At 37.1% G+C, this 17,157-nt stretch overlaps 1 protein-coding gene across 15 annotated transcripts in view; it reads left to right on the top strand.

Moving 5' to 3' along the window:
• SLC35F5 (solute carrier family 35 member F5) overlaps positions 1 to 17,157 on the top strand; it is a 49,366-nt gene that overhangs the window by 14,135 nt on the left and 18,074 nt on the right. For 5 of the 15 annotated variants that reach the window (XM_059704647.1, XM_059704639.1, XM_059704640.1 and 2 more), the window contains 5 exons: positions 115 to 305; positions 10,728 to 10,809; positions 11,972 to 12,059; positions 14,058 to 14,143; positions 16,735 to 16,839. In XM_059704647.1, the coding sequence (XP_059560630.1) occupies positions 115 to 305; positions 10,728 to 10,809; positions 11,972 to 12,059; positions 14,058 to 14,143; positions 16,735 to 16,839 (552 nt within the window). Of the gene's footprint in view, positions 1 to 114; positions 306 to 10,727; positions 10,810 to 11,971; positions 12,060 to 14,057; positions 14,148 to 16,734; positions 16,840 to 17,157 lie in introns of those variants that run through there. The other 10 variants (XR_009453860.1, XR_009453859.1, XR_009453862.1 and 7 more) reach the window with 5 other exon arrangements.

Raw genomic sequence — 17,157 nt, 5'->3', positions numbered from 1 at the left:
AAGTCTGGTCATAGATAGATTAAATAATATGCTTTTATTAGTAAATTAAAATGTGACTTTTGTTGGATGTGAGGAGAAACGTTTAATGATTTGTACTATACTTTTTCTTTTAAGCTCCCAAAAAGTCTCGTGTAAGGTTCAGTAATATCATGGAGATTCGACAGCTTCCATCAAGCCATGCATTGGAAGCCAAGTTGTCTCGCATGTCATATCCTACTGTGAAAGAACAAGAATCCATACTCAAAACTGTGGGGAAACTTACTGCAACTCAAGTAGCAAAAATTAGTTTTTTTTTTTGCTTTGTGGTATGTCTTCTCTTTATTATACTTTTATTATATGTTTGGACCTTGAATTTTAAGACAGTGTACACACCAACTATACTATTGAAGTGTAAAATTTTTAGGTTGCTTAATCATGGCTTTAAACTCTGCTGTCTAGCATCATTGGGGAATTAAAGTATTGAACTTAAATGCTTGTCACACCTCAAAGAATTTAATACTTTAACACTACAACTACTCATATATTCAGAATTGCCATTGCCTCATGGTCAGAATAATGAATAGAGTTAATTTACACTATGCTATGTATATGGACTAGTAAATATCCAGCTAAGAGTTTACTGTATACATTGATCTCTTCAAATAGGGGTTTAACAAGTTTATATTAAATTCATGTAAATATGGTCAAATTTATTGGGATGACATCTATATATATAAAAGCCTAAGTGACCCTTATGACTGAATGACAGAACGATCAGTCGACCAGTTGCTATGACATGCCCTGACCACCATGGGGCAGACGCTCAACACAGGAGCTGCTCTCTGGTGGTCAGTGTGCTCCCACAGCCAACCTCCTGTGGCGGACCAACCTCCTATGGTGGACCAACCTCCTGCGATCCCTCCCTCCCAGCCGGCTGGCCCCGATCGCCCCAATAGGGACTGGGCAAGATGACCTTGATCAGCCCCAATTGCCGGCCAGGCCGAGGGACCCCACCTGTGCATGAATTCGTGCACTGGGCCTCTAGTTGGTTAATAAGATCATAGAGGTTTCAAGTGTACATTTCTATGATACATGACCTGTATATTGCATTGTGTGCCCACCACCCACAGTCAAATCGTGTTCTGTCACCAATACTTGTTATTATCTGTCTTGTTGATAATAACCATTCTAAAAGGTGTGAGGTAGTATCTTATTGTAGTTTTGGTTTGCATTTCCCCAATAGCTAGTGAAGTTGAACATCTTTTCATATATCTTCTGGACTTTGTATGTCTTCTTGGGAGAGGTGTCTGTTCATGTCTTCTGCTCATTTTTTTTTATTGGATTGTTTGTTTGGTGTTGAGTTGTATGAGTGCTTTATATATGTATTTTGGATATCAATCCCTTGTCGGAGCTGCTGTTTGCAAATATCACCTCCCATTTGGTTGGTTGCCTTTTGTTTTGTTGGAAGTTTCTATTCCTGTGCAGAAGCTTTTGCCCTTCCCTTGCCTTTGGGGTCAGATTTATAAAATGTTCTCTAAGATTTGGGTCCTTAAGTTTAGTACCTATGTTTTCATCTATGCAATTTATTGTTTCAAGTCTTATATTTAGGTCTTTGATTCATTTTGAACTAATTTTTGTACGTAGGGACAAACTAATTTAGTTTCAGTTTTTGTATGTGGCTTTCCAATTTTCCCAGCACCATTTATTGAAGAGGCTTTCTTTTCTCCATTGTGTGATTTGGCTCCTTTTTCAAAAATTATTTGCCTATATACATGTGGTTTTATTTCTGGGCTCTCAATTCTGTTCTACTGGTCTGTGTGTTGTTTTTCTGCCAATACCATGTTGTTTTGATTATTGTAGCTCTGTAGTATAATGTGAAGTCAGTATGATAGGTCTGGCCTCAATCTTTGTTCTCAGGATTGCTTTGTCTATTAGGTCTTTTGTGGTTCCATATAAGTCTGATGATTTTTTGTTCTATTTCTTTAAAAAATGATATTGGGGCCCAACTGGTGTCGCTTGGTGGTTGAGTGTTGACCTATGAACCAGGAGGTCACAATTCAATTCCTGGTCAGGGCACTTGCCCAGGTTGTGGTTTCAATCCCCAATGGGGGGTGTACAGGAGGCAGCCAACCAGTAATTCTCTCACATCATTGATGTTTCTATTTCTCTCTCCATCTCCCTTCCTCTCTGAAATCAATAAAAATATATTTTTTAAAAATGACACTGGGACCCTGGCCCATGTTGCACAGTGGTTAGAGAGCCCATGCACCAAAGGGTTGCGGGTTCGATTCCCAGTCAAGGACATGTACCTGGGTTGCAGATTTGATCCTTGGTTGGGGTGTGTGCAGGAGGCAACCAATCAGTGTGTCTCTCTCACATCAATGTTTCTCTCTTTCTCTCTCTCCTTTCCTCCCTCCCTTCCACTCTCTCTAAAAACCAATGAAGAAAATATCTTCAGATGAGGATTCACAACAACAAAAAAGACATTGGGATTTTGATGGGGATTGCATTAAATCTGTATATTGCTTTGAGTAATATGGCTATTTTAACTATGTTATTCTTCCAATCCTTGAACATGGAATATCTTTCCATTTCATTATGTAGTTTTCAATTTCTTTTAATAATGTTTTATATTTTCAGTATATAAGTTCTTCACATCCTTTGTTAAATTTATTCCTAGATATTTTATTCTTTTTGTTGCAATTGCAAAAGGAATATTTTTGTTTCATTTCTTTTTCTGAAGTTTCATTGTTAGTATATAGGAAAGCAGTAGATTTTTGTTCATTGATTTTGTATTCTACAACTTTACTGTATTTGTTTATTGTTTCTAATAGTTTTTATGATGGAGTATTTAGGCTTTTCAATATACAGAATTGTGTTATCTACAAAGAGTGACACTTCAACTTCTTCATTCCCAATTTGGATGCCTTTTATTTCTTTTGCCTGATTGTTCTGGCAAAGACTTTCAGAAATATATATATAAAAGGCTAATATGCTAAGTGTCTTTCCGACTGGTAGCTATGACGCGCACTGACTACCAGGGGGCAGACACTCAACGCAGGAGTTGTTGAGCTGCAGTGACTTGGCAGCGGTGGTTCTTGGGTGACACACTCAGAAACCAGAGAGGAGGGAGCCCAATTCCTCATGGGGCTGCACGATTCCACCTTCAGCCGTGGGTTATGTTGTTCCTGGGGCACTGTTGGTACCCAATCTGGTTTACTGCAGACTTGTGTTTGCGAACGACAGCAACTTTGCAGAGTGCCCTCTTGCACTCTGGGACCCCTTGGGGGAATGTTGGAGAGCCAGTTTCAGCCCGATCCCCACAGGCCAGGCTAAGGGACCCCACCTGCTGGAGGAACCCCTGCTCACTCCGCAGATGCCCTTCGAGCCATTGCGCCGCCCCAGGTGCAGCCAGCCAGGGAGGGACTGCAGGAGGTTGGCTCCAGGGCGTGTCCGCCCATCTCTCGCCCAGTCCCACCCCACCAGCCACCTTCTAATCAATTTCCTTTCAATGAGCCCAAATCTGTACACGGGATCACTAGTGTTGAATGAGAGTGGTGTGAGTGAGCACCCTTGTCTTTTTTTCTGATTTTAGAGGAAAAACATTCAGTTTTTCATCATTGAGTATGATATTGGCTTAGGGTTTGTGATACATGGCCTTTATTATGTTGAGCTACTTTCCTTCTATACCCATTTTATTGAGTGTTGTATCTTATCAAATGAATAAATGAATGTTGTATCTTATCAAATGCTTTTTCTGCATCTGTTGATACGATCATATGATTTTTATTCTTTGTTTTGTTAAGTTGGAGTATTACATCGATTGATTTGTGTATGTTGAACCATCCTTTTGCCTGTGGAATGAACCCATTTGATCGCAATACATTATTTTTTTAATGTACTGTTGTATTCCTTTTGTTAGTGTTCTGTTTAGGATTTTTGCCTCAGTATTCATCAGAGATTTTGGTCTGTAGTGTTCTTTTTTTGTTATCCGTGCCAGGTTTTGGTTCAGGGTTATGTTGGCTTTATAAAATATGTTAGGAAGTATTGCCTTTTCTTCAATTTCTTGGAAGAGTTTGAGAAGGCTAGGGTCTTTGAATGTCTGATAGAATTCACTAGTGAAGCCATTCGATCCTGCACTTTGATTTTGTAGGAGGTTTTTGATGGTGGTTCCAATTTCCTCACTGTTGATCAGTCTATTTAGATTTTCCAATTCTTCTTGATTCAGTCTAGGAAGGTTATATATTTCTAGGAACTTACCCATTGCTTCCGAGTTACTGAATTTGGTGGCACATAGTCTTTTATAGTATTCTAGTGTGTTCCTTTGTATATTTGTGATATCTGTGGTAACTTCTTTTTCATTTCTGAATTTGTTTATATGAGTTCTCTTTTTTTCTTAGTGAACAGGGTCAGGGTCTTGTTAATATTAATAATATTTTTTTAAAGAATCAGCTCTTTGTTGTATTAATTTTTCATATAGTCTTTTGTTCTCTATTTCATTCAATTCTCCAATTTTTATTTCTTTTCTTCTACTGACTTTGGGTTGTTTTTGTTCTTTTTTTAGTTCTTTAAGATTTAATTTAGGTTGTTTGCTTGGGATTTCTTATTTTTTTGAAATAGGCATGTAATGATATAAACTTCCCTCTTATTACTGCTTTTGTATCCTAGAAGTTTTGATATGTTGTATTGTCATTCTCATTTGTCTCTATATGTCTTCTGATTTCACCTTTTATTTATTTTTAATAGTGACCCAATCATTTTATTTTAAAATGACCCAATCACTTTTAGTAGTATGTTGTTTAATTTCCACATATTTGTGGGGGGTTTTACATTTTTTGCAGTTGATTTTTTTTTTTTAATCTTCACTTAAGGATATGTTTTTACTGACTTTAGAGAGAAAGGAAGGGAGAGAGAAAAATATCTATCGCATCCCAACCAGGGATCAAACCCACAACTTAGTTATGTGCCCAGACTGGGAATCAAACCTGCAACCCTTCGGTGTATTGGACGATGCTTCAACCAACTGAGCCACCCCAGAAAGGGCTGCAGTTGATTTCTAATGTCAAAGCATTGTGGTCAGAGAATATGCTTAGTATGTTATCTGTCTTGAATTTGTTGAGGTTAGTTTTGTGACCCAACATATGGTCTATCCTTGAGGATGTTCTATGTGCACTGGAGAAAAATGTATAATCTGATGTTCTGGGATGAGAGGTTCTGTAAATGTCAATTATGTCCATTTGGTCTAATGTGTCATTTAAGTCTGATACGTCTTTCTTGATTTTCTGTTTGGATGTTCTACCTAGAGCTGTCAATGGAATGTTAAGGTTCCCATCCATGATTATGTTTTTGTCTGTTTCTCTTTAGTTCTGTTAGTAGTTGCTTTATATATTTTGGTGCTCCCTGATTGGGTTCATATGTAGTAAGAAGTGTTATGTTCTCTTGATGTACTATCTCCTTTATCATATAAAATGTCCATCTTTGTATCTTATTACTTTTCTTATCTTGAAATCTGTTTTTGTCAGATATAAGTGTGGCTATACCTGCTCTTCTGTGGATGCTGTTTGCTTGGAGAATCATTTTCCACCTTTTTACTTTGAGTCTAACTTTGTCTCTGCAACTTGGATATGTCTCCTGAAGGTACCATGTGGTTGGGTTTTACTTTGTGATCCAATCTGCTACTCAGTATCTCTTTTTGGTGAATTCAGTCCATTTAAATTTAGGGTAATTATTGATGTACTAGTAGCCCAGTGCACGGATTTGTGCACATTGAAAGGGAAATAATTAGAAGGAATATTTTAATATTGCTATTTGCCCTTTCTCTCTTAGCGCCTGGGAGCGGGAGCTGGGCAGTGGCCCCGTCCCCCCCACCGCTTCTGGTCGCAATAGATAGGGCGATCAGGCCCCTGCTCATACCTGCCTTGGCCGGGTGCCACCTGCTCACCTACTCCACCATCCCGCCGCAGCCCCGCTCTTGTCGGGGCCTGTTGGGGCCAGCAGCACCTCCACTGCTGCCTGCTGCCAGTGCTGACACCTGCCATGTTCTGTGCCTCCCCCTGGTGGTCAGCACACATCATAGCAAGTGGTCAAACTCCCGATCTCCTAGTGACTAGGACCTAGTCGAACTCCCGGTTGAACCCTTGCCCAAGGGGATAATTTGCATATTAGGCTTTTATTATATAGGATGAGGATCCCCTATAGCCATTTTATCTTTTGTTTTCTGGTAGCTCTGTGCCCCCATTGGTTCTTTTTCTTTGTGCTTCTGTCTATTCTTTTTGTTTGGTGGTATTCCCTACTTCTTTCCTCTTTTTTTAAGCTATAGGTCTGTTTTTGTGTGTGTTGTGTGTGTGGTTATCATTAGGTTTATGAAAAGGAAAATTTCATATATACAGTAGCTTTTTTCTTTAAATGCATCTGATCTCCATCCTTCTTTGCAAATTCAGATCTTTCACTGCTGCCCTTTTATGTTTTTGTTGTCCCAGAATATCCCTGTATATGCTGCAAGTTTGTTGGTGATCTTACTCATAGTTTTGTGACTTTTTGTTCTTTGTTTCAGGTAGAATAAGACCCTTGAGTATTTCCTGCAATGCAGGTCTTCTGGTGATAAATTTTCTTAACTTCTGTATGCCTGAAGAAGTCTTTATTTCTCCTTTATAGCTAAAGGATAACTTTGTTGGATATATTATTTTTGGTTGGTAATTTCTTTCTTTTAGTAGTTTGAATTTTGGTTCCACTTTCTTCTAGCTTACAGAGTTTCTGCTGACAAGTCCAATGATAACCTAATGGGCTTTCCTTTATAGGTTACTTTCTTACTTTCCCTGGCTGCCTTGAGAATTCTTTCATTGTCATTAATTCTTGACAATTTTAATACGATGTGTCTTGGAGAAAAGAAAGCCTTTTTGGATTGAGGTAATTAGGTGTTCGGTTTGCTTCTTGGATTGGAGGATCTAGTTCTTTTCGTACGTTTGGGAAGTTCTCATCAACTACTTATTAGAATAGCCTCTCTATTCTTTTCTCCCTCTCTTCTTCTTGTGGTATATCTGTTCTCATATTGTTCTTTCTGATGGAATCAGAGAGTTCTAATAGAGTTCTTTCATTTTTTTAATGCTCAAATCTCTTCTTCCCTCTGCATTATTTCTAGATTTCTATCTTCAATATCACTAATCCTTTCCTCCAGCTGCTGTTTCCTATGCTCGCTAGTTCATCCTCAGTCTCTTTTATCCAGTTCTCTACCTCCAGAATTTGTTTGGTTCTTTTCAACAGTTTCAATCTCTTTAGTAAAGTACTGCTTTGTTCGTTGATTTGTTTTCTGAGCTCATTAAATTGCCTGTCTGTATTTTCTTGAATCTTGCTTTATTTACTTATTTATTTATATTACTTTTAAAATATTTTTATTGATTTCAGAGAGGCAGGGAGAGGGGGAGAGAGATAGAAACATCAATGATGAGAGAGAATCACCGATCGGCCGCCTCCTGCACACCCCCCCACTGGGGATCGAGCCTGCAACCTGAATTGAACCCAGGACCCTTCAGCCCACAGTCTGATGCTCCATCCACTGAGCTAAACTCTGTTGAGTTTTCTCAGAACTGCCATTTAGAGTTCTTGAATGTCTGTTGTTTAGATCACATATTTCCATGTTTTTAAGTTTGTTTTCTGGATATTTTTTATTTTCTTTCTGAGCTGCCTCGCTACCTTGGTTATTCATGGTATTTGATGGATTCCTTCTTTGTCTATGCGTCAGTGTATGAGTGGCATTTATCTAGACGGTTAATATGAAGAGATCTTTATGTTATTTTGCAGTAGGCAGTAGGCAGTGATGAATCAGAAGCTTTTTCGCTCTCTTGCACTTCTCTGGCTATTCTCTGGTCCCTGAGTATGTGGTTTCCTTCCCTGTGATAGTGTTTCCAGGTCCCAGTGGACCAACCCCACAGGGGAATGTGGTAGACAATGGGGCTCCAAATCCGTGAAATCCCAATGCTGTCCCCCACAGTCAGACGCTGCTGTCAATGTAGCAATGATGTGTGGGAGTTAGGGTGGGCTGGGGTAACCTGGCTGGCTTCTTTGTTGTTTTGTCCTCCAGGTAATAGCATCCTTGTACCTCCATGGGGTCCTCCCTGTGCCCTGACCCCAGGACTGGTCACATAGTGTACATTTTGCTCAGGGAAAAAAAGTGAATCTGTAGTACCAGTTCTCGGCTTTGTAGATAATGTGCCCTGCAACCTGCACAAGATGCTGTGTTATTGCCCAGGTCTCTGGGCTCAGCCACTGCTCGTACTGCCCACTCCTGCAAGAATGCCCACTAAATCTCTTGGCTTCTTCCAGCTGATGGTCTTGCCAGCCACAGCCTGATTCCTCCCCTAAGCTGAGCCCCGTCATGAGCTCAGGCTGTAGGGCTATGTCCCTGGCTTGTCTCAGCTTTTCTTCCTTCTTGCCTCCCGGGTTCGCTCCCACTTGCCCACGTTTAGATCTTTCAGTGTGTAGATCTCTAAGGTGTGTTTGTACACTGAGGAGGGAATCCTTTGTTGAGTTATAGCTGTTCAAACTGTTGAAACTTCAAGGGAAAAGACCAAGGGGATCTCTCATGCTGCCATTCCTCTCAATTTCAATTTCTAAACATTTCAATTTAGACTAGTCATATTTTAGTTGCTCAGTAGCCAAATGTGGCTATTGGCTAATACAGCGATTTTCTACCTTTTTCATCTCATGTTGCACATAAACTAATTACTAAAATTCTGTGGCATACCAAAAAATAATTTTTTGCCTATCTGAACAAAAATGTAGGTATAATTTTGATTCATTCACACCAGGCAGTTACTGTTGTGTTGGCTGTTGTCATTATTTTTTTATTTGACAATATAAGGGAAAAGAGGTCAGTACCCCTGACTAAATAGTCAGGTATTGTATGTTTTAAAAATTCCTACAGGGCACCAGTTGAAAATCACTGGGCTAATGTATTGGACAGTGCAGCTCAAAAGGAGTTAAAGAGTACTGTATTTGCCAGTCCTCCTTTAATATCTTTTGTCTCATTAGGACTTATGGTGTTTTAATTCTTTTTCTGTAAAATAAAACTTAGGTCATATAGACTTTACCAAGGATACCTTTTATGTTATTCTGTGGCTTGGAGTTTTGAGAGAGGTAGAGAATGGGGAAGTCTTTCTGGGAAGACTTCATAGCTAATGATAAGTTGTGATGATCTTTGAATGTCTGCCATCTATCTAAGTGTTCTGTTTTTATTTCTTCATCTTGCATTAGCAGAGACTAGTGAGATTGTTTGGAAAATGAGCACAATATTTAAAGTATTAAAGTGATAAGGAAAGTGGGTCAAGAAAGCTAATTATCACCCAATGAGCATTATCCTTGCAGAAAATCTCCAAAAAATAATGAAGAGCAGAATCTTTTGCCTTTTTTCTAGCACTTCAACTACAAGTAAATTGTGGCTTCTGTTATCATATAAGTTTGATATTGCCCATCTCACCTATTGCTACTTCATAGTCAAGTGAAATTATCTAGTTAGGTATTGTGTGTTTTAAAAATTATTGTGGCATACTGGTTTAAAGGCGCTGATCTAGGCAGGTCAGAGGACTGCAGGGGCAATCAGAATAACTTCGCCATAGTTTTATCCTGGCTTTAGCCTTTTGGTACAGTTTACACTGAATGGAGAGCACTAGACTCTCAGCTATCTGCTTGCTACCTTTTAGCAGTGCTCTGGAAGCATGTGTCTATGCTAGAAATGAAATGTAACTGCTAATAATTATACTGCTCACAGAAGTTCCGAGACACATTAGGAGATGTCCCTCCAGTCAGTGTTTAACAGTGATGCCAAAAACAGACAAGTAGTTAATTATCTTTGACTAAACAATCTGCTTCTTAGTATATATGTTAGTGACACTCATGTATATATGCTTCAGGAGTCATACACTAGAATGTTCATAGCAGCATTGTTTGAAATAGTCAAAAAGTATCCATTAACAGGAAAATGGATGAGTTGTGGTAATATGCATCAGAATATCTGATGGCAGTGAGAATAAATGAACTTTGGATACACACACATGCCAGGCTTCATCAAAAGAGGTTTCATTTCTTATTCTCTAAATCAAAGTAGGCACAGGGTTGGGAATATAAGAATATCTTAGCCTAGATGAGTAAAAGGGAAGAAAGAAAAATTCTCAGAGCTGCAAAACTTCCTTTATTATATCTAAAGTTGTGAGAACTCTGTATTGTGTTTTCAAACTGAGAATCAGAAAAACAATCACAATTAGCCAGTACATTCACCATTTTCTTGGACATTTTTAAATTTCCGAAGTGAGTATAGCATTTTATCTAGCAATCTGGCTAGCTAGTTCCATCCATCTCCATAGGCATCATCTTGTTCATTTCTCAGCATGCTATGCTCGTTTTAATGTTTGAGAATTTTCCCCAACTTAAATTTGATTTATATAAACTTAATAGAGTGCTAGCAGTGCTTGGATAAAGAAAATTTTAAAGTTGATTTGATATTAAATTTTATCCTCATTTTAAAAAAAAACCTGAACAATAATTTTAACCAACTGTTTTTAATTTTTGAAGGGAACATATCTTAGGTCTGATTATACTTGTCCTCTTTTCGGGCCTGTGATTTTTCAATACAAACCAGATTTTAAAACCTCTCATGTTCATGTTTAGGGCAAGAAAAAAAAGGGGCAATCATATATTGTAATGGCAAATATAAACACGCCATTCATTAGGTTTCACTTTGTTTTCTATTTCTTTAGTGGTTTTTGGCAAATTTGTCATATCAAGAAGCACTTTCAGACACACAAGTTGCCATTGTTAACATTTTGTCCTCAACTTCTGGTAAGAAATGTATTTTTAAAATCTGCATTATGAATCAAGATATATTTCTAATATATATATATGTATTATACACACATTTTTATCTTGTTATAAATTATGTCATTTGTTCTCATTACATTAGTGTATTGTAACTATTTCTTAATCTTTATAGTTTTATACCATAGCCTTGTGCTATTTATATTTCTAACAAATACTTTACAGTATTTTGTATACCGATATGTTGGCTCTTTGTATTATAGTTGCCCTAGCTTTCACATATTCTTTCCAAAGATCTTTTTCTAGATCCTTTGGCTAAATGTAATTGCTTATCTTAGAACTATAATTTGCCCTATGAAAGGTGTTTTTATTTTTAAAATTGAATCACCTTCCAAATCTAGAAGGTAAGTGTTTTGAAGCTGTAAAAATAACTTTAACATACAAGTTTGATTATGATGATGTCAGAATATTATTCTGAATGCTCAGTTTAACTCTTTTCTTAGTTTTTTAAAAAGGACTATATTTGATCTGTATTGTTGAAATAAACATGGCTTAGTTTAGAGGCTGTTTTTTGGTGTATTAGTTTGGTTGTAGTCAATCCTCACCCAAGGGTATTTTTCCATTGATTTTTTTAGAGAGAGTGTAAGGGAGAAGGAGAGACAGACAGAGAGAAACATTGATTGGTTGTCTCCCACATGCTCCCCGACCAGGACTGGAGATCAAGTCTGCAACTGAGGTACATGCCCTTGACCGGAATCGAACCTGGGACCCTTCAGTCCATAGGCCAATGCTCTATCCACTGAGCCAAACCGGCTAGGCCTAGAGGCTGTTTTTGTGTATGAACATTTCAGCGTAGGTAACTGCAGTCTTATTTTTAGTTCTTTTATTTTCTTTTTTGAAGAGAGGAAGGGAGAGGGAGAGAGAGATAGAAACATCTATGATGAGAGAGAATCATTGATTGGCTGCCTCCTGCATGCTCCACACTGGGGAGTGAGCCCTGACTGGGAATTGAACTGTGACCTCCTAGTTCATAGGTCAAGACTCAACCACTGAGCCATGTCGACCAGGCTTATTCTTAGTTATTTAAAAAATGACAAAAATTAGTTTAAAAATTATTAAATTGATAGTAAATAATTTTGACAGAATTTAAGCCAATGTGTCTTTTTTCATCTTTTTCTCTCCATAGGACTTTTTACCTTAATCCTTGCTGCAGTATTTCCAAGTAACAGTGGAGATAGATTTACTCTTTCTAAATTATTAGCTGTAATTTTAAGGTAAGCATGTAGTGTAATAGCTTATTTATTCTGTTTAAAAATATGATGTATAAAATTTTTCTGGTTGTGAGAGAGGACAATTTATGTTACAGTGTAAGCAAAGGAAGATGAGGATAGTAGAAAGTTTTAAATGAACATTTTGCCACTCAGCCCTGTGTCTTATCCTAGACTAGTTTTCTAAACCTCCCTAGGGAGGGTAACCTGAGGGAAGGACCTAAGGCAGGGGTGGGCAACCTTTTTGTGAGTGCGTGCCAAAACCAGCAAAATCTCTGACTCGAAATTCTTCTGCGTGTCAACCCTAATTTTTTGAGAACATGTTATGCCTACTTGATATCTCTTAAGGTGTATGTATGTGAAGAACCTTGAAGAAATAATAAAATTCATTCGAGCGACAAAAACACAGTATATGATGATGAAAAATACATTTATTTTTTAATGTATACATGTACACTGATAGTCCGACAGAAAACTTTATGACTCCGTTTGATATTATCAGTGGGACTTTTGCTGCTGCATCACTGATGACAGATTTTACATTAGGTTTATATTTCTTGACCTTCAGAGATATGCACAAGCTACTACTTTCATCCGTCAGGCAACTCCTATTATGAGACTTAACAAAATTCATCACTGAGAACAAAGATTCACAAGCGTATGTGGATGAAACCAAAATACTGGTCGGATCTAGGAAGGCAGGGAGAGTTAAGGCAGAGGCATAGAAATTGCTCTTCCCCTCTCTCGTCAATCCATGTCTATGGTCTTTAAGATAACTTGTTATGTAAAATTATTTATCTAAGATGCACCTACACTGAATTTATCTGAAAAATAAAAAAGTCGATATTACGAAAAAAAATGTAAATGAAAGATTATAAGAGAGGGTTTCGCGTGCCAGCAAAAGTTACTGGCGTGCCGTGTTTGGCACGAGTGCCAGGGTTTGCCCACCCCTGACCTAAGGCATGTTGGTTGCCATTCATGTGACTGCAAACTAAGTATTGTACTGATGTTCACATTTAAGTTAATGTGACAAATTAATATTTATAATCTTCCAAATTTCCATTTTCTTAAAACAAGTTCCCCTTTTTGTTTGGGGTTTGGTCTTTATTTCTCCCCCTTCTAGAAATCTAACATGCAGTCTTCTCTGATTGCCTCAGCCTTTCATTTACTTTTTTATTTTGGCATTTTTATATTATTGGGTAGCATCAATATTGTCAATAACTGTGTTCTAATCTTTCATTTTTGTTTAACTTTGTGTATGTTTGTCTTGTCTTCTCTATGAGATTTTAAGTCCTTGAAGGTTTAAACCTTTGTGCCACCAAAGGCCTAGATAGGGTTTTGCTCACCGACAGTACTCAAAAAAGATGTGTTGATTTGATTAAGCTATTGTTTTTGTGAGAGAAAATGAAAAATCAGAGAAAGTAGCAGAATGATTTAATGGAGAGATTGGTATTAGCTATCAGAGTTAGGTTTGAATCACAGCTCTGCTCTGTGTCCCTGGGCACTTCCCTTAGACTCTGGAAGAACTTCCTAGATCTCAGCTATGTGATTTTGGTCAATACTTCCTTTCTTTGTGCTTAGTTTTCTCATGTGTAAAATGGAATGGTAATAACAATAACGCCTTCCTATACGGTAATATTGTACATTTTGTGTGGATTAAATTAGCTAATACTATAGCTCTTATACTAGATATTGCCCTGACTGCTGGCTCATTTGGTTGGAGCATTGTCCTGTAGATCAAAACGTTGTGAGTTCAGTTCCTGGTCAGGGCACATGTCTAGGTTGCAGGTTTGGTCCCTGGGACGCAGTCCATCTATGTTTCTTTCTCACATCAATGTTTCTCTCAAATCAATAAATCTCGGGTGAGAATTTAAAAAATTGTTTGATATTAATTAAAACACGAATTATTTGACAGTTTTACCCCAAAATTAGTCTTGATCATTTATAAATAATTTTAATCTTTATGCTTAGTCCTTTTAAGGGATTTATTATTTTGCTCATCAGTAACAACTGTTATTCTCATAGCATTGGAGGTGTTGTGCTGGTAAACCTGTCGGGGTCTGAAAAATCTGCTGGAAGAAATACGATAGGTAAGTTTCTGTTAGAGTATACGAGAAAATTTTGTGCATATCATCATCATGCCCACACAGAGGATGGGCACTAACCGGGGCTTTTTAAAAAAGACTTTTTTTTAGAGATAATGTTAAAAACATTCAAAAATATTTCATAGAATTCTCATGTAGCCTTCATCCAGATTCTTTGTTAACACTAGAAAGACTGAAATTTAGTATATACCTATATTGCCCCAAAGCAGTCAAAATGACTGCATTGTGAAAGAATAATATCGGAGCACTCTTCACTTATGTTCCTTAGCTTTTCCAATAACTCACTTCTATTCGACATTTCTTTCATGAATTTAGGGCGCAAAAGAAATAAAATAACTTACTAGAACAAGTATCACTGCATAAAGATTCGAATAACAAGTACTAGTTTAGCTTATTGAGCAACTGCAACTTATCAAGTGTCGACAATTTATCATGTACTTGTATGTTATCATGTGACGGTAATCGAAAAAAAAAGAAAACTGTTATTTCAATACAGAGCCGAACTGGTCATATAAGAAATTTTCTCAATTCAATAATAAGAGTCATTTGATTATTTAAAATTTCCCGAGCAGTCAAAATGACTGCTTTTGGGCAATATAGGTATAACACACATATATATATATATACCAGAAATGAAGGAGGGGGAGGTAACTACAATTATTAATAAACGCATTTATATGTTGTACAAAAAGTCACAAAATTCTAAGACATTGTGTCCTTATATACATAATTGTTTTTCTAGTTGAAATTAAAAAGCAGTCAAAATGACTTCCTTGAGCAATCTAGTGTTAACTACGTACATAGATAGCTACAAAATATAGTTCTAAAAATCAGGAGTTAACATTGATTAGAATTATATTATCTAGTCTGTATAGTCCTTTTCCAGCTTCACCATTTTTTCACTAATGTTCTTTTTCTGATCCAGGATCACTTGTTGCATTTACTTGTCATGTCTCTTTTGTTTCCTTCAATCTGGAACTATCCCTCAGTCTTCTTTTTGCCTTTCGTAACCTTAACACTTTTGAAGGTTACTGTCCTTTGGTTTTGTAGAATATCCCTCAATTTGCGTTTGTTTGATATTTCCTTATGGTTAAATTTATGTTGTACCTTTTTGGAAAGAATACCATGGAAGCGGTATTATGTTCTGATCAGGATATTATATCAGAAGACACATGCTGTTGATGTGATTAATGATGTTAATCTTAAGGTGGTGTCTGCCAGTTTTTTCCCTTGCTTTTGATCCATTATTTAGATTTACAAAACAAAGTTAATCAGAACCCAGCCTAAGGGTTTTCCTCTGGGTACTGTAGATATTTGAAGTTTATTGAATAGAGTAATATTTCTAAACTATTTCTGGATACTATCCAGTGAGTTGTGTCTTGAATTGCACCTTTTTCCCACCCAAAATAGTTTTGTAGGAGAAACAATATATGTATTTGTTGTGTGTGTGAGATTTTGTTGACAGGCTTTCCCATTGCTATTAAAAAAAAGTTGATAATAAGCAGATTTAATAAAACATTGGACTTTTGGATAATTGATTAAAGTATTGAATATGGTCACTTGGCAGATAGCATATTATTTAGCTATTTTTAAAGTTTTACTTACATGTTTTGAGAATGAGTTACTACATTAAAGTGGATCAATATTTACTATGTATATACAGTGAGCCCTGCATTATGGTAGGTATTTTGGGACAGTAAAAAGTATAAATTAAGTGTTCGTAGTTTTCAAGGAATTCTTGGTTGTAATCAGTAGCTAAGATTTGCAAAGTGAAGCCACTAGAGAATAAAATTATATCACATTTAACTATAGTAAGCATTAAATTGCCCTAAGTAGAAGACAGGTAGGATGGAAATTCAGCAGAGGAGAGAGGATGCTTTGTGGCAGAGATAGGACTTTAATAGGGCCTTAAAGATGGTAGTGGAATATATATTAAAAATGACACATGTACCCTACCCGGTTTGGCTCGGGATAGAGCATTGGCCTGTGGACTGAAGGGTTCTGGATTCGATTCCGTTCAAAGGCACATATCTTGGTTGCAGGCTCGAATCCCACTTCTAGTCGGGGTGCGTGCGGGAGGCAACGGATCGATGTGTCTCTCTCACATCAATGTTTCTCTCTGTCACTCCCCCCTCCCTTCCACTCTTCTAAAAAGCAAAGGTAAAATATCCTCTGGTGAGGATTAACAGAAAGAATAAAAATAGAAGTGACAAGTGATAGGGGAAGAAGCATTGTTAAAGTTGGACTGTGTCAGGTGGCAAAATTGTTTATGGAGGGGAAATAGAAAGTGTGCATTTCAAAATTTAAAAACAAAGTGTTACTTATATGAATTTCAGTATTATAATATGTGTGTTGGGTTAGATCATTGAGGTGAATGTTTTTGCATTTATTTGTTTACACTTTAAACTCTTTCCTATACTCCTGGAGGATAAAGATAGGGTGGGCTGTACTTTATCTTTTCACATTTGCACACTCATTTCTTGAAATAGGATCCAACACATTGTTAGATTTTAAATAAGTGTGTGTTGAATGAGTTAATGAACAAATGCTTTAAATCATTATGTGGATCTTTACAGGTTCCATTTGGTCTCTTGCTGGAGCCATGCTCTATGCTGTCTATATTGTTATGATTAAGAGAAAAGTAGACAGAGAAGATAAGTTGGATATTCCGATGTTCTTTGGTAAGAATATGTTTAATTTGTGAGGCAATTTACTCTGAATTATCACTTTAGGGAAGAACAGGAAGGTATGTAGGACAAATTCTGGGGGGTCTGGAGGTCCATCAGATTTTAAAGATTATGAAGTCCAATCTCAATGTTTTTCTCTTACCTTGTCCTGCATAGTTGTGTACCTATGAGGGATTGCTCCTTTCCTAAAAGTGAGGTAAAGAAAAAAATTCTTTTTAATGCCTTTTAAAAAAATAGTCGTAGTAAACATTCACTGAGTGTGTACCAAGTAACAAGCATTATTCTAAGCCCCTATGCATATTAGCTCTTTAA

This window comes from Myotis daubentonii, chromosome 7 (genome assembly GCF_963259705.1).
Source record: "Myotis daubentonii chromosome 7, mMyoDau2.1, whole genome shotgun sequence".
NCBI lineage: Eukaryota > Metazoa > Chordata > Mammalia > Chiroptera > Vespertilionidae > Myotis > Myotis daubentonii.
Note: the sequence above shows the minus strand (reverse complement) of the source record. Positions and strands in the feature narration are given on the sequence as shown.